Raw genomic sequence first — 19,012 nt, forward strand, 5'->3', positions numbered from 1 at the left:
GGAGATGCTGTTGGTGGACCGTGGGGCTGCGGTGGATGAGCGGCGCTCCTCTTGTCTGGGGGATGCCTGCAGATGCGAGATGGATGCTCAGTAGGCTTCTGTAAGCAAAGGTTGGCTAGTGCTCTGCCTGCCTGCAAAATATTCAGCCTTCTCTGCGTTAAGACAGGAAAAACAGCAGCAGAGTGATGGTGCTCAGTCATGGTACGGTAAGCGATTGTGTTATCCTGTAATATTCCTCCAAAAGTACAGGTGAGACAGGATCGTGGGCATCGAGTCAGCCGGTTACGGAGGCTGAGTTGTGAGGCTGAAACTGTTCACATGGTCCAGTCACAGTTGGGTTTTCTTGTTGTAAAGTGTTACACAGAGCATTATGGACTATTCCGAAGAGTTACTGAGGATGCTGTTTCGATTTAAACATTAAATTAGTTTTCTCCCTGTTGTTGAGATTGACATGAACAGTGGTAAAAATGGGAAGAAATGCTATTAATGGGCATCCTGGGACCAGACTGCAAACACACTTTTATCTCCGTGGGGAGCAGCTGGGTCCGGCTGGACTCGTGGGTTCAGTTCACGGACAGCTCTGGCTGGTGGCGGCTGCTTGGGAGAGCCTGTGGAATGTGTCTCTGCCCTCCTCCCCTGCTGGGAACCTCTCACTGGGTCATCTGTGATGCCTTTGTCTGCAGTCAAGTAGCTGCTTTGGGGTTTTATAGCTTTCCTGTTGCTTGAAACAATTTTTACAGCATTCAGACTTCAGACTTGCCTTGGAGGTAGTATAGATAGTTTTCAGAGGAACTATCTGCCGTTGACATGGATGGTCTATACCCCATAGGCCCGCTAGAGTTAACTGGCAAGCTGAAAGCTGGCTAGACTTTGTGTGCGTTCTACTTCTCTGCATGTTGGAAAACATAATACGCACGTGCTTATGAAGAACAAGAGATTTTTGTGAAATGACTAACTTTTCTTATAGGACCAAAGACTACAATGCTTCGTCTAGCTGTAAAGTTTTTCCCTCCAGACCCGGGGCAGTTGCAAGAAGAATATACTAGGTAAAGTATTTTTTTGAAGAATTTGATTTGCATTACCTACTGAAATAATAAGAAGGTAAGAGTAGGAGGACATTGCTTCTGTTCTTTGGGAACAAAACTTACATTGAAGGTGAGCAAAAGAGCACTTTTTGTTAGTGTCAACAGTTGGAGTAGACACGTGTTAGCAGATGAATGTTATCAGAAAAAATATTTTTCAAAACAGAAGACAGTGCAGGTTAGGGCTTGCTAAACATCATAGTGTCAAAAATGAGGGGGTATAGAGGAAATACATTTATAATAAAATAATCAGTATATATTTTAATAAACGATTTCTCACTTAAACTTCTGAAGTCCACACTTTTAAGTATTCTACATCTAGCAAACATGCTTTACTGTTCATGTTTTTCACCAGTGCTCATCATGACTCACTTTTCCCAGTCACTGATTGTTGCTAAATTAAGCAGACCTGTCCACTTCCTAGCACCTGGGAACGTGGTTTGAACTCTGTGCCTCTAACAAGGACATTACCCAGGATTTTAGTGTTTCAGGAGCTCATTTAGTGCTTTTTCAAGTTTTACTACTTTTAATTGGAATTTGTTTTATAAATCTGCAGAAGCTCCTCATTATCCTTCAGACTTATTTTAGAGCAAACCAGCATGATAACAGCTGTGGTGCGAAGCGATTGTCTCTTGTAATGATAAATACTATCTAAATATTTCCTTTGCTCCCAATTTTCTTATGTTACTTGCTGTTCCGTGTAGGAATTTCATTAGGAATACAGCTTTTTGGAGCAGGAACTGTATTTTTGTCTAGTTACGGAGTATATATTGTGGATTTTTGGTCTGTGCTTAGAGCATCTAGGTTTTTCATAATGTTGTTAATGATATGTATACTTCACTGTGAGTGTATTGAAAAAAACAAGATAGCTCAGTCAGATATGCAGAAAACAGAGCATACTTTATAGAAGTCTTTAACACATACTTACAGTACTTTAAAAAAAAACACATTCAAAACGTATACCTTTTATTATCTTTTTGCCTCAAGAATGTGATACATAATGTTTTAAAATTAATTCTCCTTCAGAAAAAAAATTACTGTTCTCTTCCAGGGTGTAATTCAGTAAAGAATATTGATCAGTCTGTCAGTTCAAAGGTTTATAGTAATGAGTTGTTGCCTATTTACTGGAGTTCTTATTGCACCTTCTTTCAAGTAAAAAGGAAGGCACAAAAGACTTACCAGCATTACATTCATTAAAAAATATTAAAATTGGTTTAGGTTTCTAAGTCGGTCCTTGTCAGCGCACTTTCAAGGCTGACGTGTTTTTCTTCTATCCTTGTATGTTTTGCAGGCAGCTTATTACTTATAAAAAACTTCTAAACAGAAATCTATTCCTCTTTAACAACTGATTTGGGAAATACTTTAGTTAAATGAGCACAGCAATATAAGAAAAGGAATTTTAACTTCTTGCTGTTTTTGTAGGCTGTTAACATTATAATCCTGGAAAATACAACTGCTGAGTAAATTAATTGAGTGCTAGCAGAAATGCTCATTATTTTTCCTAACAAGATATTAGTCAGTGATGTTCTCCCATCTTTTTTCTAATAGATAAAATCACTTGAAGTGTTCATTAAGTTTCTTTTCCAGCTAAAAATTATAGCTGCTGTGTTACTTCACAGATCAAACTTGTTAAAAGCATGGTTTTCCTTCTGCTTCCTTGTTCCTGCGTGTTCATTTATGCTGATAAAATGCACTGGGTTAGTCATGGGCTGTTTGGTTTGATTTGACCATCCTTGGCAGCAAGGCATCTGTCTTATCTTGTTTTTGGAGAGAGGAAGAATTAAGAGGTGCTGGTTTTATAAAATACTGCTCAGTCGTTTTATCGTTCTTTCGCGTGTCAAGGTGGTACTTGTAACTCCGGTACTTGTAACTCTCTCTCAGGTACCTGTTTGCGTTGCAAATCAAGAGAGACTTGGCAGAGGAGCGACTGACCTGCAGCGACAATACGGCTGCTCTTCTGGTCTCTCACCTTCTGCAATGTGAGTATCTCAGCTCTGGTGACATCGGGTGATGTTGCCGTTGCTAACCCCCGAGTTAAGCAGCGTACAGGAGCTTTTGGTACCTGCAAGCATTTTCTGTCTCGCGGTGTTTCCTTCTGTACATGCAGCAAACCTGTTGATTTTGAACACTGGGGTTACCCTCGGGGCCACCTGCGGCGAGGAACAGCTGGTGCTCATGTACGAGATAACTTTGGCTTCGTGGAGACTGTACGGATCCAAACCCCTTGCGTGTTGTCTGTTTTCCCTGGCTCTGCAAACCGGGTCACTAGCACTCCTCGTCTTCCAGGCAGCTGCTCCCGTCTACCTCTGTGCTTCCTTGGCTTTGTTTCTCAATTTCCCTGTGGCTGGGGGGGACATAAGTGTATAGAGACTGGGCTGAAATAAAACTAGAAACGTGCCAGAACAAGTTCAACAGTAGGGTTGTCGGCAGCTTTCCTCCTTGCTGGGAGCGCAAATGGAAATGGGAGGCAATTGATTCGGAAGCTCTCCGTGTGGCCGCTCGCTCAGTCTGTAAGCACCTAAAGACCTAAAAATGTGGCATTTAAGATGAGCAGGTTGAAAAACTTGAATGGGGTCAGACAACAGATCAGTTGGAGCAGCAGCCAAATGATACAGCGTTTACAAACCTGGAACCTGAGCTGCAGAAATGTTTATGTGCCTCCTTGTTGGCTTGAAACAAGAGCTGTTAAATGATACCTCTTCACATGTACACTGCTAAATAGGCATTAGTTATATAATTCCACATTGTAATATAATAATACAATTATAATAATATTAGTTGTGGTGATTTTATTAGCAGAGCAGATCTATCTTGTATGTGTGCCATCAGTGAGTGACACAATTAAAATTTACTCACGATTTTCCAGCATAAGTTCTGCACTCCACAGCGCAGTGTGGAGCTGGTGAGCAAATCTCAGCATCTGGCCTTGCTTAGCTTGCTTCAACCCTACTAGAAAATTAGAAGTGAGATAGAATATGATCATTTTTAACATAAATTATTTTACAACAGTGTCTCTCAAATTTTTTTTTCCTTGTTATTTCGTATGCTGTCTTGATTTTAAACAGAATATTGCTGTGTTCTTTTTAAGAACAGCTGCCTTGGATGAGATTAATAGTTCACTTAATCCACTCCCCTTTCTCTGATGGTAGTTGATAGCAGATGGTATGGGAAGCCCTCAGCAAGCATATGGTGATACTTCCTTTGCTGCATCCATCCAGTAATCTTTGCATGTGGCCTTTCTATGTCAAAGACTAACTCTGCATCTCTTTGTTAGATGCCCTTGATGAGCTTTGCTTCCATGCATTTGGCTAACTTTTGAATTTGCCTATATTTTTGGCATCCTTCCATGAAAATGAGCTTCACAGCTTAGTTTTTGGGAGGTTTGTGGGATAACTTATATCCTTTTGTCTTTTTAAAACATTTGTATTTTAATCTAATACTGTAACTTCATATTTCATTATCAGAAAAAACCCTCTTAAAAATGTATTTATTCAACTTTTATATGCATATAAAAATTACATGTGTAATTTGTAATTACATGTACTTTCTTACATGTAATTACATTACATATGTTCTGCCTGCCTCATACTTTTCCAAGCCAAAGACTTCTGGTCCTATCAGATGGAAGCTGTTCCACAATTTTGATTCATGTTTTTTTCTTCTGTAAATCTCTTCCTAAATCCACAGTGTCGTTTCTGAAAGGTGTGAATATGTGAAGGGGAGACTGAAACTCATGATGTGGGCACTGTGGGGATTTATAGTCACATAACTGCTTTATGTTTTTGCTATATATTTATTTTTGGACAATTCCTAAAATCTAATTTGCCCTCTTCCCAAGTAGGTTTGTCCATAACTATTTCACAAAGTCATAAACATTTCACAGTGTGTATATCTGTATATTATATCTGTATAATATATACTGTATATGTATTATCTGCAAGGAAGAAACGTTTAGGCCACCTCACAGGTCTTCTGCAAGTCTCACATCTTTGACCATAAAGACATCTAAATTTTCCAAACGATGATAAAATACTGCTATAATCCCCAGGAAGTCTGCTTGGGTTATATGTGAATGTTTGGTAAAATGAGGCTGGATACAAAGCGTAATGCACAAATTTGAAGCACTTAAAGGAGAATACATTCTGAATCTTGGGGTATCTCTAATTCCTTACCAAGTATTTTCTGTCATTGTTCCTTGTCCATTGTTTCTTCTTATTCTAACGTTGTTTTGTTTTCTGTAATAGCTGAAATAGGGGATTTTGATGAATCAGAGGATCGAGAACACCTTAAAACAAACCAGTATTTGCCAAACCAGGAAAGAATTGAAGGAAAGATTCTGGAGTTCCACAGGAAGCATGTGTAAGTGAGGATTAATGTATACCCCTAATGTATACTCCTGGGGAGCACATGGACTCGCTTGGTGGAGGTTGAGCACGCTGCACAATAGCATGATGTTGAAATTGTATGAGTTAAACACCATTTACATCTAAAAAGAAAAGTTGGATGGAGCATTTGTTACATAGTTAGGACAGCATTGTTGGGCAGTAGTTTGTCTCAAGTGATTTTTCAGTGTACCTTTAATAACGTACCAAATAAAGCTGTCATGAGCTTGTAATAATGGCTTTAGACAAAATCGGTCTTCAGAATTTCCAGTTTACAAAACTTAAGTTCAGCTTGCTGTCAAATGCAATAGGTCTTGCTTTTGTGTAAAAAATTATTAGAAATCAATTGCATTGTACTCATTCTGTACTCATTAAGCGTAAAGAAGATGGAGAAGAATGGAGTGGGGGAGGAATAACTTTCACCAGAATTTATGCAATACTTTATCTTACAGCTGGAGTATTTTTGAAATAAGTAAAGTTTATTAGGGACAAAGAAACTATTTGCCACAAATAAAAAATTAATTCAAATACACAGTCAGGAATGGCAGAAATTGATGCTTTATTATTTGAAATGCCCACTTCTCCCATCGTGTGCATTTGATATACAGTAGGTCATGTGCTTTACGGTCTAATCCGGCTGGTCTTAAAATGCAAAGGTCTACTTGATGTGTTTAGTGTAAAATATTTTGATAAGTAAGAATATTTGGAGCAAACAGTCGACACGGTGCTCATGAAAGAGAAGTCAACCTACAGGGAGGCTCTGTTGCGACCAAAATACTACTCGGAAGATAAGGGTTTGAGTTGCATGATCTATATTTGCCACAGCTTTGTTCTTCTAGGCTTTTAAGCACACAGAGTTAATATTGCTGAGAAATTTCAGACTCTTACCTGCCATAAAGGTCCTAAGCTTGCTTGTGCAATTCTCAGAGTCGACAGGTTAAATGAAGAGAGGGTGTTTGATAAAAAGGTGATGGAGGTTTGGTTTCACCCATTCTTTTCTGTAATTTTTGAGACCTTGCCTATTAGGATTTAGCAATTTGAAGTGCCTTTTTTAGTTGTGAATATCCACACCACAGTTCATTGTGCATGGTTATACGTTATAACCCAAATACCATATTAGAAATTTTAATTCTCCGTTTGCTCTGGGTGGGTAAACTCTGGGATTATTGCTGACTGATTTCCTTTAAGACAGAACAAGGAGGTTTTTCAGGACAGCATCTGTGTTTAAGGCTAAGACGCATCCTATATTATTAGAAAATAATTTCCTGAGAATTTCAATAATTAACTATTTGCTTTTTATGATCACTCATTTTCAGTTGTACTGAAATTATTGGTACTGATGGAATTTCAGCTTTGTCGATTCTTGATGAAATCAGTTCTCTGTTACTTTTTTTTCTGCTTTTGAACCTTTGAGGTGCATGTGGAAATGATGAAGGAACGAACTAAATGTTATTTTGAAGTAATTTGCAGTAATTTTGAAGTAAATTAAAATGTATGTTAGGATTCTTCACCTTGGGAGAAGGTAGCTGAGAGAGGGAAACGATTAACTGCACAGAAATATTTCATTATTTTTTCTCATGTCGAAAGAAAAGTGCTGAAACAATTAGGCAGTAACATCAAAGCAAATTAAAAGAAAGGGAGGAACATAATTTTTGTACAACTTGTAATGACATTGTGAAACTTACTGCTGCAAGATGCTGTGGAGTCTAAAGCTACAAATGGCTTCATGAAAGGGTTTGATGACATCATGCAGTATAGGCGGATGGCTTTCCAATTTGAGACGAAATGTGTGATTTTGTAGTTCTGGCATAAGTACATCCAGACTATGCACAGAACAGGCCTTTGTTCATCACATGCCTGGATCCAATTTAGTTGCTTCTGCTTGTGGGGAATTTTCTTGGTTTACTTTTCTTGATGGAAGGGTCGTGACTGTCTTCTGAGTGAGTTGGAGACTGGTAATTTTATTAATTAGGTTTGAGCTTTTTTTCAAACAAGTTACTTCTAATCATTCTTTACAGTAAGGAAAGTTTGCAGTTTTGCTGGTCAGGAAGAAGCCAGAGGAAGGTTAACAGGAAAAGATTCCTTGCTTCATAAGTGTACTTTTCATTAATGAGAATTGCATCTAATACAGCCATATTATTAAAAAGTTTGCAATTCTTACTTTAAACCAGTGTTTTAGAAGCGTACATTCAAACCACGGTTAAGATTAAAAGCTGAGGTGTGTAGTTAGAAAAGGTTACAAATGAAGGTTAGTGATACCCGACTACCTTGGAACGCGTGTTTTAAATCCCATGCGCCTTTGGAAAAATTTTTGTTAGGGAGATGTAATTTTGGAAGCACTGCAATCCTAAAAATAGCTGTGACTTCCTTACACGTCTCTTCTCTCTTCCCTTACCCAGGGAGTATTGGTCACCCTTTTCCATTTTTAGTAGGAGTTGTGAAGGTCCCATGTTTTCTCAGTTTAGACACATTTTTTCTCGTTTCTGTTAGAAGGAGCAAGCAAGATCATGGAGCTTGGGCCATTGCCTCCTCCCTGGCAATGCGCAGTGCGGTTAAATGGACAAAATGCTTCTCTTGTGCATTGTATTTTTATTTTTGCATTTTATTTTCTTTTTTTTTTTCCCTTCAGTTGACCTTACTATTCCCCCACTTACCTTTAGCAGACTGGTATTTTCTTCCACTGATGATTGTTTTTGACAGAGACTTCTCCTATAAACAGAGCCTCCAGGAAAAGAAATGCATTTCTGGCAGGATGGCTCATCTCCAGATCGCTGCTGCACCATCTTCTTTCTGCCTCAGTTTTCCTTCTTTGCAGCCCTCGCTTTGCCTTGAATGCACTTACTTATACACCAGTTTACAGGGGGTTTCTGTGTCATATCAAGCTGGGAGCACTGATTTGGCTTTCCCGGGCTGGAATTGCAGCAGGATGCCTTTCGGCGCCATGCGTGAGCTGGGGGAGCAGGAAGATGCATATGCCTTCACAGAGGGTGCTCAGTCTCTTTGGATGATGCTATGGAGTGTCTTCACATTAGAAAGTTGTGGTTTGATTTATATTTTTTTTTTAATTGCTTCACCGTAGCTATTAGAAGTGGTAGAAGACGTAAAGCTGAATAAAAGAGAATCTCTGATTCCAGTCCATTCTGTATCAAATATATTGAGAATGTTGCATTCAGAAAGATGGGAATCGAAAGCTTATTTTCTATTAAATATCCTTTAATTTTTTTCTTTCACTTTTACAAATACTTTCTTTTACTTTCACAAATATAGAGGTATGGCTTTTATACGTAGCTTTGCAAATGTAGTAACAGTAAAAAGGATGAGTTATATTTTTGGTATAGCACATTACTTAGTTGCTTCAGCGAGAGCCTGAATTAGCTTTACTTATTTTTATAGTTTATTTTTAAAAAAAGCTTATATTTTGAAGATGTTATATTGTTGGTTGGTGTAGTTAAATCCTGGCACCCCAAACACTCAAAATGCAACGTTTACTGCCTTCCTGCAAGTAGCGTGAGTAGAATACTTACTGTGGGGTGAGTGTAGTCCAGAATTAAACATAACATAATTTGCTTGCATTCAGATGGCTGTGGTTTTTTTGTTTGTGTGTACATACATAAATCAGGAAAGAAATAGAAGATTTGTTAGATTTATATTTATATTTACTGTTATGCCTCAGGTCCTTTGAGAACTTGTTAGCCAAATTGTCCGTGATTTAAATTCCTTAAATTGTTTGTAAATTAGAAAAACTATAACTTGAGGTTGCTACATAGTCTAAACAATTTCTATACATGCGACATTTTGATACTTCATCTTTAAAATTCTATATTAATCACTGGTTTTAAATGCTCCGTAAATCACCTAACATTTAACAGCATTTATTTTGAATCGATCGCCACGTGAATATTGTAAAACTACCAATGATTGTCTAGATGGATGTATGTAAGGAACCTTTACATTAAAACCTATTGCACTGACAGCAGCTTTTGCTGGAAAAGACTTGTAATAGATAGTTTGTTGTCCATTGACCTGGGGAAGACTAAGTAGATTTATCTGCTTAATGGATGAACAAAATTAGACTGGATTGTTTTCAGGCTGGTCTGTGCAGCTTAGTCTGCAGCAAACATCGGAGAGTAATTACTCTGAAACTGCTTCTCATTTGTAACCGTCAGTGGTGCAGCGTGAGCTGCCCGGCATCGCTCCCGGCTTTCCCCATTCAAGGCTCTTCCTTCTTTGGTAGCTACAGGCAGGTTGTGTGCATGAGAACACTCTTAAATTTTAATGTTTTTTATTCTTTCTGAGATGCGCTGTGCTTTGGATCATGCACATCCAATGGAACATAAAATAACTGTCAGTGGTTCTGAATCATTTATACTGGACTATTTATGAAGAGTTTTTAGTACTATATAGCTCAATTTTTTAGTTGCCATTTTATCCTAATTTTTGTTTCCCTTCCCTTCCAACCCCCCTTCCCAACCTCTGACAACCTCAGCATCCTCAGCATCCCCTTTAAAAGACAAAGCACCACTTTCATGCTTAAAGTCACTTTATTCAGAAGAATTATAGCAGGAATTAGTGTGGGTGGGAGTTACACACAGTGCTCTTAGAGTGTAACTCAGGAAGCTGTGGCCAAAATGAATATTTATGATCTACCTTTTTTGTCTTGTATGTGTTTAAAATGGGAACCATGGTACTTCAGCTATTTTGACACACTAAGGGAATCAATGGAAGAAATGCTAGTAAAGCATAAACTCAAAGCGGCTATAAAAATAATTCTTTCAACATTACTCATTTCAGTGTGGGGAAGAGAAATCTGCGTTACGAATTTAAGCTCTTAGACATAACTAGTACATGTGGTGGTAACACTGGTAGAAGTGCAACTACAAGACTCTTTATGTAGTTTGGCATGCCTTTTTCCATTTGAAATCAGATTTTTGTTCCTCTTGTGTTTGTTCTTTACAGTCACGTTATACATACACAGCCATACAATACTGATGTTTGGGTAAGGTTGGAATTATGGACTGTACTTGTAAAGTTAGGAATTTCACTGAATCCCTACTTTCTCCAGTTGGCAAAAAAAAAATTTGGATTTCCTTTTGTAGTGTTTTAGGTTTTTTTCCTTCCAGAATGAGTAAGGCAATAGAAAACTGTTGAAATCCTATCGTCAAATATATGTGCATTCAGGCTTACTTTCTTAGTGCATTTTTGTGTACGTGTGTGTTTTAGTCTAAGGAGCATTTTAGTAAGAGTCAAAGAAGCATTGCTTCTTCTAACAACTTCCATTTTTAAAATGTTAGCATGCTAAATAAGTTTCCTAATTGCACTCTGAATTTTAGAGACAGTTCCTACAAGCAGTTAATGTGTTGTTGTCATCCCTGTTTCTGATAAATTTAAATGTAATAATCACTCACTTTAATATTCTCAATTTATATTTAAAAGAAATCTATATGGAGCAAAAAAGTTGTTTCATCTAAAACATGACTATAGGTAAGTAGAAGGAGGTATTTTTAAGGAGCATGCCTAGAAAGGCAAGTCAGGGTAGCAGGAGAATTTATTTAGTACCGTTGTTGTGGTTGGCACTACATAGTACATGAAAATAGATCATGCTGCAAATAGTTTATCATCTGTTTTAATGAAATTAAATACAGATTTGTGGAAGGAGGCCATTTCTTGGAAAACAGGATTTTTAAAATTTGTCTTTATGTGTGCAGGAATCAAATCTGCTTTCAGCACTAGTTGGTTGTAAATAGAATAGTGATAACTTTTTATCCCCGGTGTCTTGCTTGTACCATTACATTTATCCTAGCGAACTTGCACGTTGCAGGAGCAATGCAATGCGCTAACATAGGTGCCTCGTGCAGCGCTTGCTGGAAGTATCGTAATATCTATTATTTCTAATCATTTTCAGTAGGGATGCAGGGGTCACTTTATACAGCTGGGGCTGAAGCAGCCTCACCGGACCTAGTGCCCCGGCCGGTCCTGTGCTGCTTGTGTTTCCGTGGTGTTAGCACAGGAGAAGGGTCTCCTGGACCCTATTTATGCCTAAAAGTGGCCGGTAGTGTTGCCTTGCAGTATGTTTTTAGCTCAGAGACTACCTTACTCGGGCGACGGGCTTGTGTTTGTCATAAGGACTTTTTTACTTTGCAGCGCAGTTGGACACGTTCAGCAGCAAGAGCTCCTTCGTTTCCGCAGCAGCATTTATTTGTTCTTGGAATAACCCAAACCCCCCGTCAAGACCCCCAAACCGATATAGACAGTTTTGACTTGTAGGAAAAAGGTCTCGTCAGGTACCAGTGCTTTACTAGATCACTTCAAGGCTTGTGAAATTATATATTTTGGGGTGCTCCAGATTTTGGGGTCTCGGCCCTCGCCTGTCTTGATGGCACGAGAGCTCTGCACCGCCTTCTGTGCCCTGGGCAAGCGGCGTTGCAGGCACTGGGTCTCTCCCGCCCCGCGGGCGCGCTCTCCTCGCGCTGGCTCTGCTGACCAGCCCGGATGCATGGTCCATGGCCACCCCTCCTGTTCCTGAGAGCCGGCAGGAAAATGCACTGTCATCCAGTAAACTCCCCCTCGTGGAGAAATATGGGGGGGGGAAAGAAAACATAGAGAAGATACAGGACTATTTTGTCATGCAGGAAAAGAAAATGTCAGTTGTTTGTCTTCAGCAAACTTGCAGAGCAATAAATGGAGGCTGAATCTGTGTCTGGTGTGTGCCAGAGTCTGTAATAATCCCTATATTGCTTGCTTGGACTTTGCAAGAATGGGGGTGCTCTGTGTGTACATCTTCCTCCTCTTTTCAAAGTCCTTTCAACAGCGGGTGATACTTCAAAAATGATTTTGAAAATACTTCTCTGGATTTCTTGGCAAGGAGGAAATCCTACAGCCAAAGCCTGGGGGAATGCGTTGCACCTGATAGTAGTGGTGTAATAATTCTGACGTGGTCCCAACACCCTACCTGAAATGGGTCGTTCTGTTGTGGTATTTGCTTCTATCATGCTGGCTGTGCAGCTCTTTTGTCTCTCACGTCTTATCTGGTTAATATTAATATGTATACAAGCAAGCAGAAGAAGGAGCATTGTGGATTGAATTCTGATTTGTTCAACCTCATTGTTTCTAACCTGAAAAAGCTCCGAACTAGCTGATGTTTGTTTCAGTGCATCTGTCTATGGGATGCATTTTAGGTCAGTCATCGGATGTTGCACGTTGCTCCTAGTTCAAAAGTTTCAGTGTAATACTTAACTTGGAGTGAAACTGCCCAACTAGATGAGACAGAAAATTCTCATTTAGTGCCAGAGTTAAGACTTAAGTCTTAACAGTGTTAACCATGTTGGTAATGCTATAGAATCAGATTGTTCTTAGAACTTTATTTTTCTTCCTCACTACAGGGGTCAAACTCCTGCCGAATCGGACTTTCAAGTGCTTGAAATTGCGCGGAAACTGGAGATGTATGGCATCAGATTTCACCTCGCATCTGATCGTGAGGGCACCAAAATTAATCTAGCTGTTTCACACATGGGTGTGCTGGTATTCCAGGTAAGGTGGGAAGAGCAGACCGGGTACATGTGTCTGTCTTTCCATTAGCACATCTTGGCTCTCATTTTAACTTCAGGTGTCTCTGATGATTTTAAAACTTAGCACATATTTACGCTCAAGGGAGTGTCATTTAAGGCCCCAAAATACTGTTTGGTGCAGTTTGCCCTTGTTGGTGCAGAAAGAAGAGCATAAAACCTACAAAACCAACACTGACACCGAAGCAGAAGGGTTTTTGTTGTCTGTTTGAAAGTTACCTATATGTTCAGAGAAAATCATCAATTCATTTGGTACAGCCCTGGAACAGGTCTGTAATCCTGGAATTTTGGTATAGGTTCTCTTGTTTTAATGTCACAGTGTATTTTTGCTGGGATAACATTGCTCTTAGTGTATAGAAGTGCTGTTTCATTGAAGTGATGGGACCAATTACAATTACTCCTTTTGTCATATTAAATAAGCAACTCGATGATCAGAGTTCTGTTTATGAATGTGATCATATTGTTTTCCCTCAAAACACAGGCAGATGATGTACTACAATACTTCCATTTGGGCACTCATTTTCTGTTCATTTTGTGTCTTACCTGTTCTTTTGTTACTGCGGGGCAGCTTCTCTTCAGAGATGCATCAGCCACTGCAGTCCTGCAGTTCCTCTCAGGCCTCCCCAGCGGCTGCGGTTTCCATCCTTTAAGCTCATTTGGGTCTTTCTCTTGAAGTACCGTTTTTGGTCTCCCTTTGCTTACAGAGGGTGACAGGAGAATTGCTGTGGTTGTGAGTGCTGACGGGGTCCTTCCTCGAAGCTTTGGGAGTCAGTGGTACGGGGAGGGGAGGGCTGACGTAGGGCAGCAAGGTAAAGGCAGAGCATGGTTTTAGCCAAATAAGCAGGCTTGTGAGCGAGAGAGCTTGGCAGGATTCCTCACGCGCATGGTGAGTATTCCTCAGTATGTTGTGCTGCCCAGTTAGAAAAATTGGAAAAATCAGCTTGAAGGAATGTGCCTAGAGTTCTGTCCAGAGGAAAAGGAAAGCGTGTTACGTAAAAGGAAACCCTCATCTTGCTTGTACCATAAAGTACCCTGAATATTGATGGGGTTGAAATGTTCCTTTCTCATCCGGTTTTCTAGTTTTTTCTAATTTTTTTAATACACATTTCTAGTGTCTGCACAGACAGACAGACATCACACACTTGTAGCTATCCTTGTACTGAAAGATAAAATTGTTTAAGGGAATATTGTAACCAGAAATAAAAACCCAACAGAATGTGTTGGGGGAGTTGTGTGTTTGCACGTGCACATGCCTATATAGCCACAACAGAATTTTGTTTGCTTCTCTTACTTCTGAAACTTTTGCCAACTTTTAACTGTTACCATTTTAATTCAGGGTAATACGAAAATCAATACCTTCAACTGGTCAAAGGTCCGTAAACTAAGCTTCAAGAGGAAAAGATTCCTTATTAAACTTCACCCAGAGGTCTGTGTAAGTTTTACTGTATTAGTAGGCTAGTCAGTGTTGAAAAAAATGTGTACTTAATGTTATTGTGAAAAATTCTAGAGTTTGTAATTTTATAAAACAACTCAGTGGGGTAGGCTTGGCTTCATCATTGAAGTAAAAACCTTTCCTTTCTCACCCCATGTCTGTTGTCTTAGATTTTTAGGTTTTGTGTGTCAACCTCAGCTTATCCTTGACATAGGCTCACACATGTGTAAATGTAAGATAGAAAAAAAAATAAAACCAAGTATTTGGTGCATCCTGTCTCAGTACTTTTACTCTGAAAAAAGTTACATTTAATATTTTCCTTGGATATAAATGGAGATGAACACTGTCATGAACTCTCTGATCCATTAGCATCAAAATGAACTAAGGTAACTTAAGCATTGAAATAGTATAGAATAGTCTCTGGTGTTTAGGTAAAAGTGTGTTTGGGAGTACTTTTGGCCGTAGCTCCTTAAAAGAACACTGTAGTACACTGCTGATACAAGCATGATTGCTTTATAAGACTGCTTCTTCCAGGATCTTGTTGCATATGTACTGCTCCAATGAAAAATCTGGTAGTGTCCCTTGATTCAAATGAGAATAACCTGATACACCTCAGGAAAGAACAGGTGGCTGAGATTATATTGTTGGAGGCTAATTTTAAGGACGGTGCGATTACTCTTGCTGCAGCCTTATCTTTTCTGTATGTCTGTATAGAAGTGTCATCTTTCGTGCTTTGCTGGTTTACAGTAGACGGTTTTGATAGCAGATGTCATCCAAGTTGTCGTTGCCTCCACACTGGATGACTAGATTATGTTCAATGTAGGGTCGTATTAAAATGAAGGGGAGGGGAAAAGTTTGGACATTACATAGTTACATGTGTCAAGGAAACCTGAAGCAGGACACACTGTCTGCATGTGTAGTAAGGTGTCTCACAGACACCCTCAGAAATTCCATGTGATAACTGTACTCCGACATACGCAGTATTCTCCAGACTCGTCTAAATCTCAGGAAGTAAGACAAGCATCAGAACTAAGGAAAAAGTATTTTAAAATTGCTACTATTTCATTTAAATATTTTAATTTCTTTCCAATTACTAAGTTTATGATCCATAGTTCTTAAGGTGTATTATACTGAGCATGCTTCTAGAGTCAAGAGCATTTTAAACATTTTTACACTTTCACAGTAAACAAGTATTTTTGAAAGCTATTAAATGATTTAAACTGCATTCAAAGTAACTTCCATTGCTTTAAGGCGTATGAGAAGTGACTTAGCAAAATACTGCATCTCACTGGAGTTACGCCTTTTTGTTGGCATGTATTTGAACTTTCCTTTTCTTTTCCATTGCCATTTTATGTGGTACTTAGCTTTTGTGTTTTGTTCCCAGGGCCCGTACCAAGATACATTGGAGTTTCTTTTGGGAAGTAGGGATGAGTGTAAAAACTTCTGGAAAATCTGTGTTGAATATCACACGTTCTTTAGGCTCTTTGATCAGCCAAAGCCAAAGGCTAAAGCAGTGTTCTTCACCAGAGGGTCATCGTTCAGATACAGGTAGGGAGAAACATAACAGACTTATTAAAGCTGAATTCCTTGTATCTTTGAAAATGAGATCAAAAGGAAAAAGTATTCTGAAGTCATTCCATCTATAATTCTCATCCACTGCGTTTCATAACGTTTGTACTTTTGTGGGTTCACAGTGGACGAACACAGAAGCAGCTAGTGGATTATATTAAGGACAGTGGGATGAAGAAAACACCATATGAAAGGTAAGTACAAATTATTTTGTAAGGTGGAACGTAGCTGAGACTTTCACAGCAACCTTATTTCCTAAGTTTCAGTGTTTTTAAATGATGCTTGGAGGCATGGTCATTTGCTGACTTCTCAGTTACTAACGTCTACTTCAAATTTAAGGTAGCTGAACTAAATTTAAAAAATTTATAACTTTGTGGTGATTTAAGAAGCTTAGGAAAGTTTCAGTGTCACATTTTAATGTCCGTGGACAGTGTGTGACTTAGCCATCTAAAAGGTCAGTACGTTTTGAAGATTCACTGAAATTAGTGAGGACTTGTCTGTATGTCACTGTAGCTATGCAAGTAGCCAGTGGCAGAGCTCATAATTGAACTTGGGATCTGCAAGTCTGAAATGGTGACCTAAATACTCATTCATTTCTAAACATATAAATAATTAAGAATGTGCATTTTCATTATAAAATTGTCATTTACTTACTTGACTACGAAACCATCCTGTCTCCATGTAGGAAACTCCTCATAGTCTTTCATCTGAAAGATTATAGGAACTTACTAGGAATTTTTAAAAGTTTGCATTAATCTACTATTAATAAATGTTTTTAATGTCTTGGATTCCAGTTGAGCTCCTTTTCTGTATGAAAGATTGAATTTTCTAGTAAATTGTTGACATAGAATGAATGTAACCACAAGTGTGTCGCAGGATACCGCTTTTTGGGGTGTAAACATATAGAACTTTATACGCCTGAAATTATATGGTTGACTGAATTGTAAGTTGTTTGTAAAATTGTTACAGACTAACTCATTCTGTTTTTGAAGCCATTTATTTGTAGATGTTTATACTGATGGCAAAGGAGGAAGTTAAACCAAGTGTGCTATTTAGTCTAGTCTTCTGGCACAAGTTGCTCTAGAGTTCTCTTTCAGTGGTATGAATGATCTGGATCTTGCTTTATTCCATTTTCTGCACGTTTCTCACTCCTGTGTTGTTTAATTTACAACTCTTGTGACTTAAAATCTTGACTTAGTGATTAACAAGACATGATAAAATACAGCTTGAGACGTTTCTGTTGACTACTGGAGTAGAAATAGCTGAGTGGGGAAGGGAGAAGGCTGATTCACGCCTTGGAAGCTCACAGGATGCTCTCTGTTCTGCAGGAGGCACAGCAAAGCCAGAGCGTCCACTCGCGCTTCGAACACCGATGTACCGAAACAGGTCAGTTCTGCAGCACTCTCAATATTGCAGCCAGGGAAGCTGACAACCAGCTTTCCAAGATGAAGGTGAAGGAAAGGTGATCCGAGTGAACCGTTTGTCTGGAATCACTGTGTTTAATCTTTGTCCCTGATGCATGGTTTTTCTTCTTTTTGGGAGCGGTGTCAGTTTTGATAGTAGTAGCCAATGGAGTCTGAAGTGAGTAATATTTCTGTTTCAGAGTTCAGCTTAACTGAAAAGAAAATGTCATACTTTCTAGTATGTTGTTTGTTTCAGAGTATTAGTTTGTCTTCAGGTACTATCTAGCTGTGTTCTGTGGAAGTCTTGAGTTCATTGTATGAACTTCTACAGTTGGTGGCAAGAGACAAGTGTTCCACTGAGTGCACTTGCTTCACATGCAAGAGGTGAAGGAAGCATCACAGGATTTTGCTGTCGTTTTGTGTTGCTTTCCCTTGTGGATGCTTTTTCAGCAGAGGCTGTAAAAGACATGGGTTTAATTTTCCATCCAGTTATCAGAATGGGATCTGTTTCTGAATGCAATGTTCTGTTTGCTGTAAAGTGAGCCCTTTTGAAGCACGTATTCCTTCTGCATCAGGAACTGGATGTTGCATTTGTTTTTATGTATTATAAAAATCTTTTTATCTGTTGTGTTTCTACTTTTTTTTCCTCTTAGAGTGTCCCATTCACTGAGGGCTTGAGAACCCCAGGGTCTCCTGCCTCAGCAGCTGCCCCCTTCCACTCAGTTCTCTCATCGGCCACTCCTACTCCTGTCCTGCCCATCTTTGCAGAAACCAGCCCTTCCTCTTTGGACCCCCGAGCGCCTTACACAAGGATTCCAGAAAAAAACACTGCAGCGCCAGCAGAAGCAGCGGGCAGGAAACTGATGCAGCAGCCTGGATCTCCCATACTCCAAGGTGTTGGGTTTGGTAGTGTTGCAGGAAACTGTAACCCTGCTTGTCCTGTTGTTGAGCGTAGTTGCAGTTTAGATCTAGACGTAGAGAAGAGTAGTAAGGAGAGCAGGGTCGCTGTTTGTAAAAATGACAATGATGAGGATGACTTTACCACAGGTGTTTTCATTGCTGAACAAGAGCATCAGCATGGCAGCCGGGGTGCCCCTCTTTTCACATTGACAAATTCACAGTTACAGGTGTCAGAGGAATTTATTGATGATGACCCAGCAGAAATTTCCTTTTTTGCTGGGGGCTCTGAGGCATTTTCATATGTGTACAGTGGTTTAGAGTTAAAGGGCTCTGATTTTTCTAAGCATGTGTCAGAGTCGCCTGGCTTAACTACAGATGCCCTTCAGCAAAATACAGTCTCTTCTCAGTCAAGCCCCGACAGGTACTCAACCGAAGCAGTAGATATGAATATGGAAGATGAGTTTGAATTTGAAGAAGGGAGCGATTTCAATGGCAATGAGAGACCATCAGATACCTCGGAGCTGTTTGAGGTGAAGGCCCAAGCAAGCAGAATGCAAAGCCTCCTGAGCCCATCCGAAACAAGTTCGTTGATCAACAACCGCTCCGAGAGTAGCTCCCTCAATAATTTGCCACTGAACGGTACGTCCTCCCTGCACACGTACAGCTCTGCGAATCATTCGGA

The 19,012-nt window shown here is 39.4% G+C and overlaps 1 protein-coding gene across 2 annotated transcripts in view; it reads left to right on the forward strand.

The window, feature by feature from the left end:
* FARP2 (FERM, ARH/RhoGEF and pleckstrin domain protein 2) overlaps positions 1-19,012 on the forward strand; it is a gene marked incomplete at both ends in the record, with an annotated part of 74,749 nt that overhangs the window by 22,849 nt on the left and 32,888 nt on the right. The window contains 9 exons of one of the 2 annotated variants that reach the window (XM_082003762.1): positions 968-1,046; positions 2,964-3,061; positions 5,327-5,441; positions 12,844-12,991; positions 14,363-14,458; positions 15,843-16,006; positions 16,153-16,221; positions 17,356-17,413; positions 18,084-18,339. In XM_082003762.1, coding sequence (XP_081859888.1) covers positions 968-1,046; positions 2,964-3,061; positions 5,327-5,441; positions 12,844-12,991; positions 14,363-14,458; positions 15,843-16,006; positions 16,153-16,221; positions 17,356-17,413; positions 18,084-18,339 — 1,083 coding nt within the window. The remainder of the gene's footprint in view (positions 1-967; positions 1,047-2,963; positions 3,062-5,326; positions 5,442-12,843; positions 12,992-14,362; positions 14,459-15,842; positions 16,007-16,152; positions 16,222-17,355; positions 17,414-18,083; positions 18,340-19,012) is intronic. The other variant, XM_082003763.1, reaches the window with a different exon arrangement.

Source organism: Phaethon aethereus, assembly GCF_964289735.1.
Source record: "Phaethon aethereus genome assembly, chromosome: 9".
NCBI lineage: Eukaryota > Metazoa > Chordata > Aves > Phaethontiformes > Phaethontidae > Phaethon > Phaethon aethereus.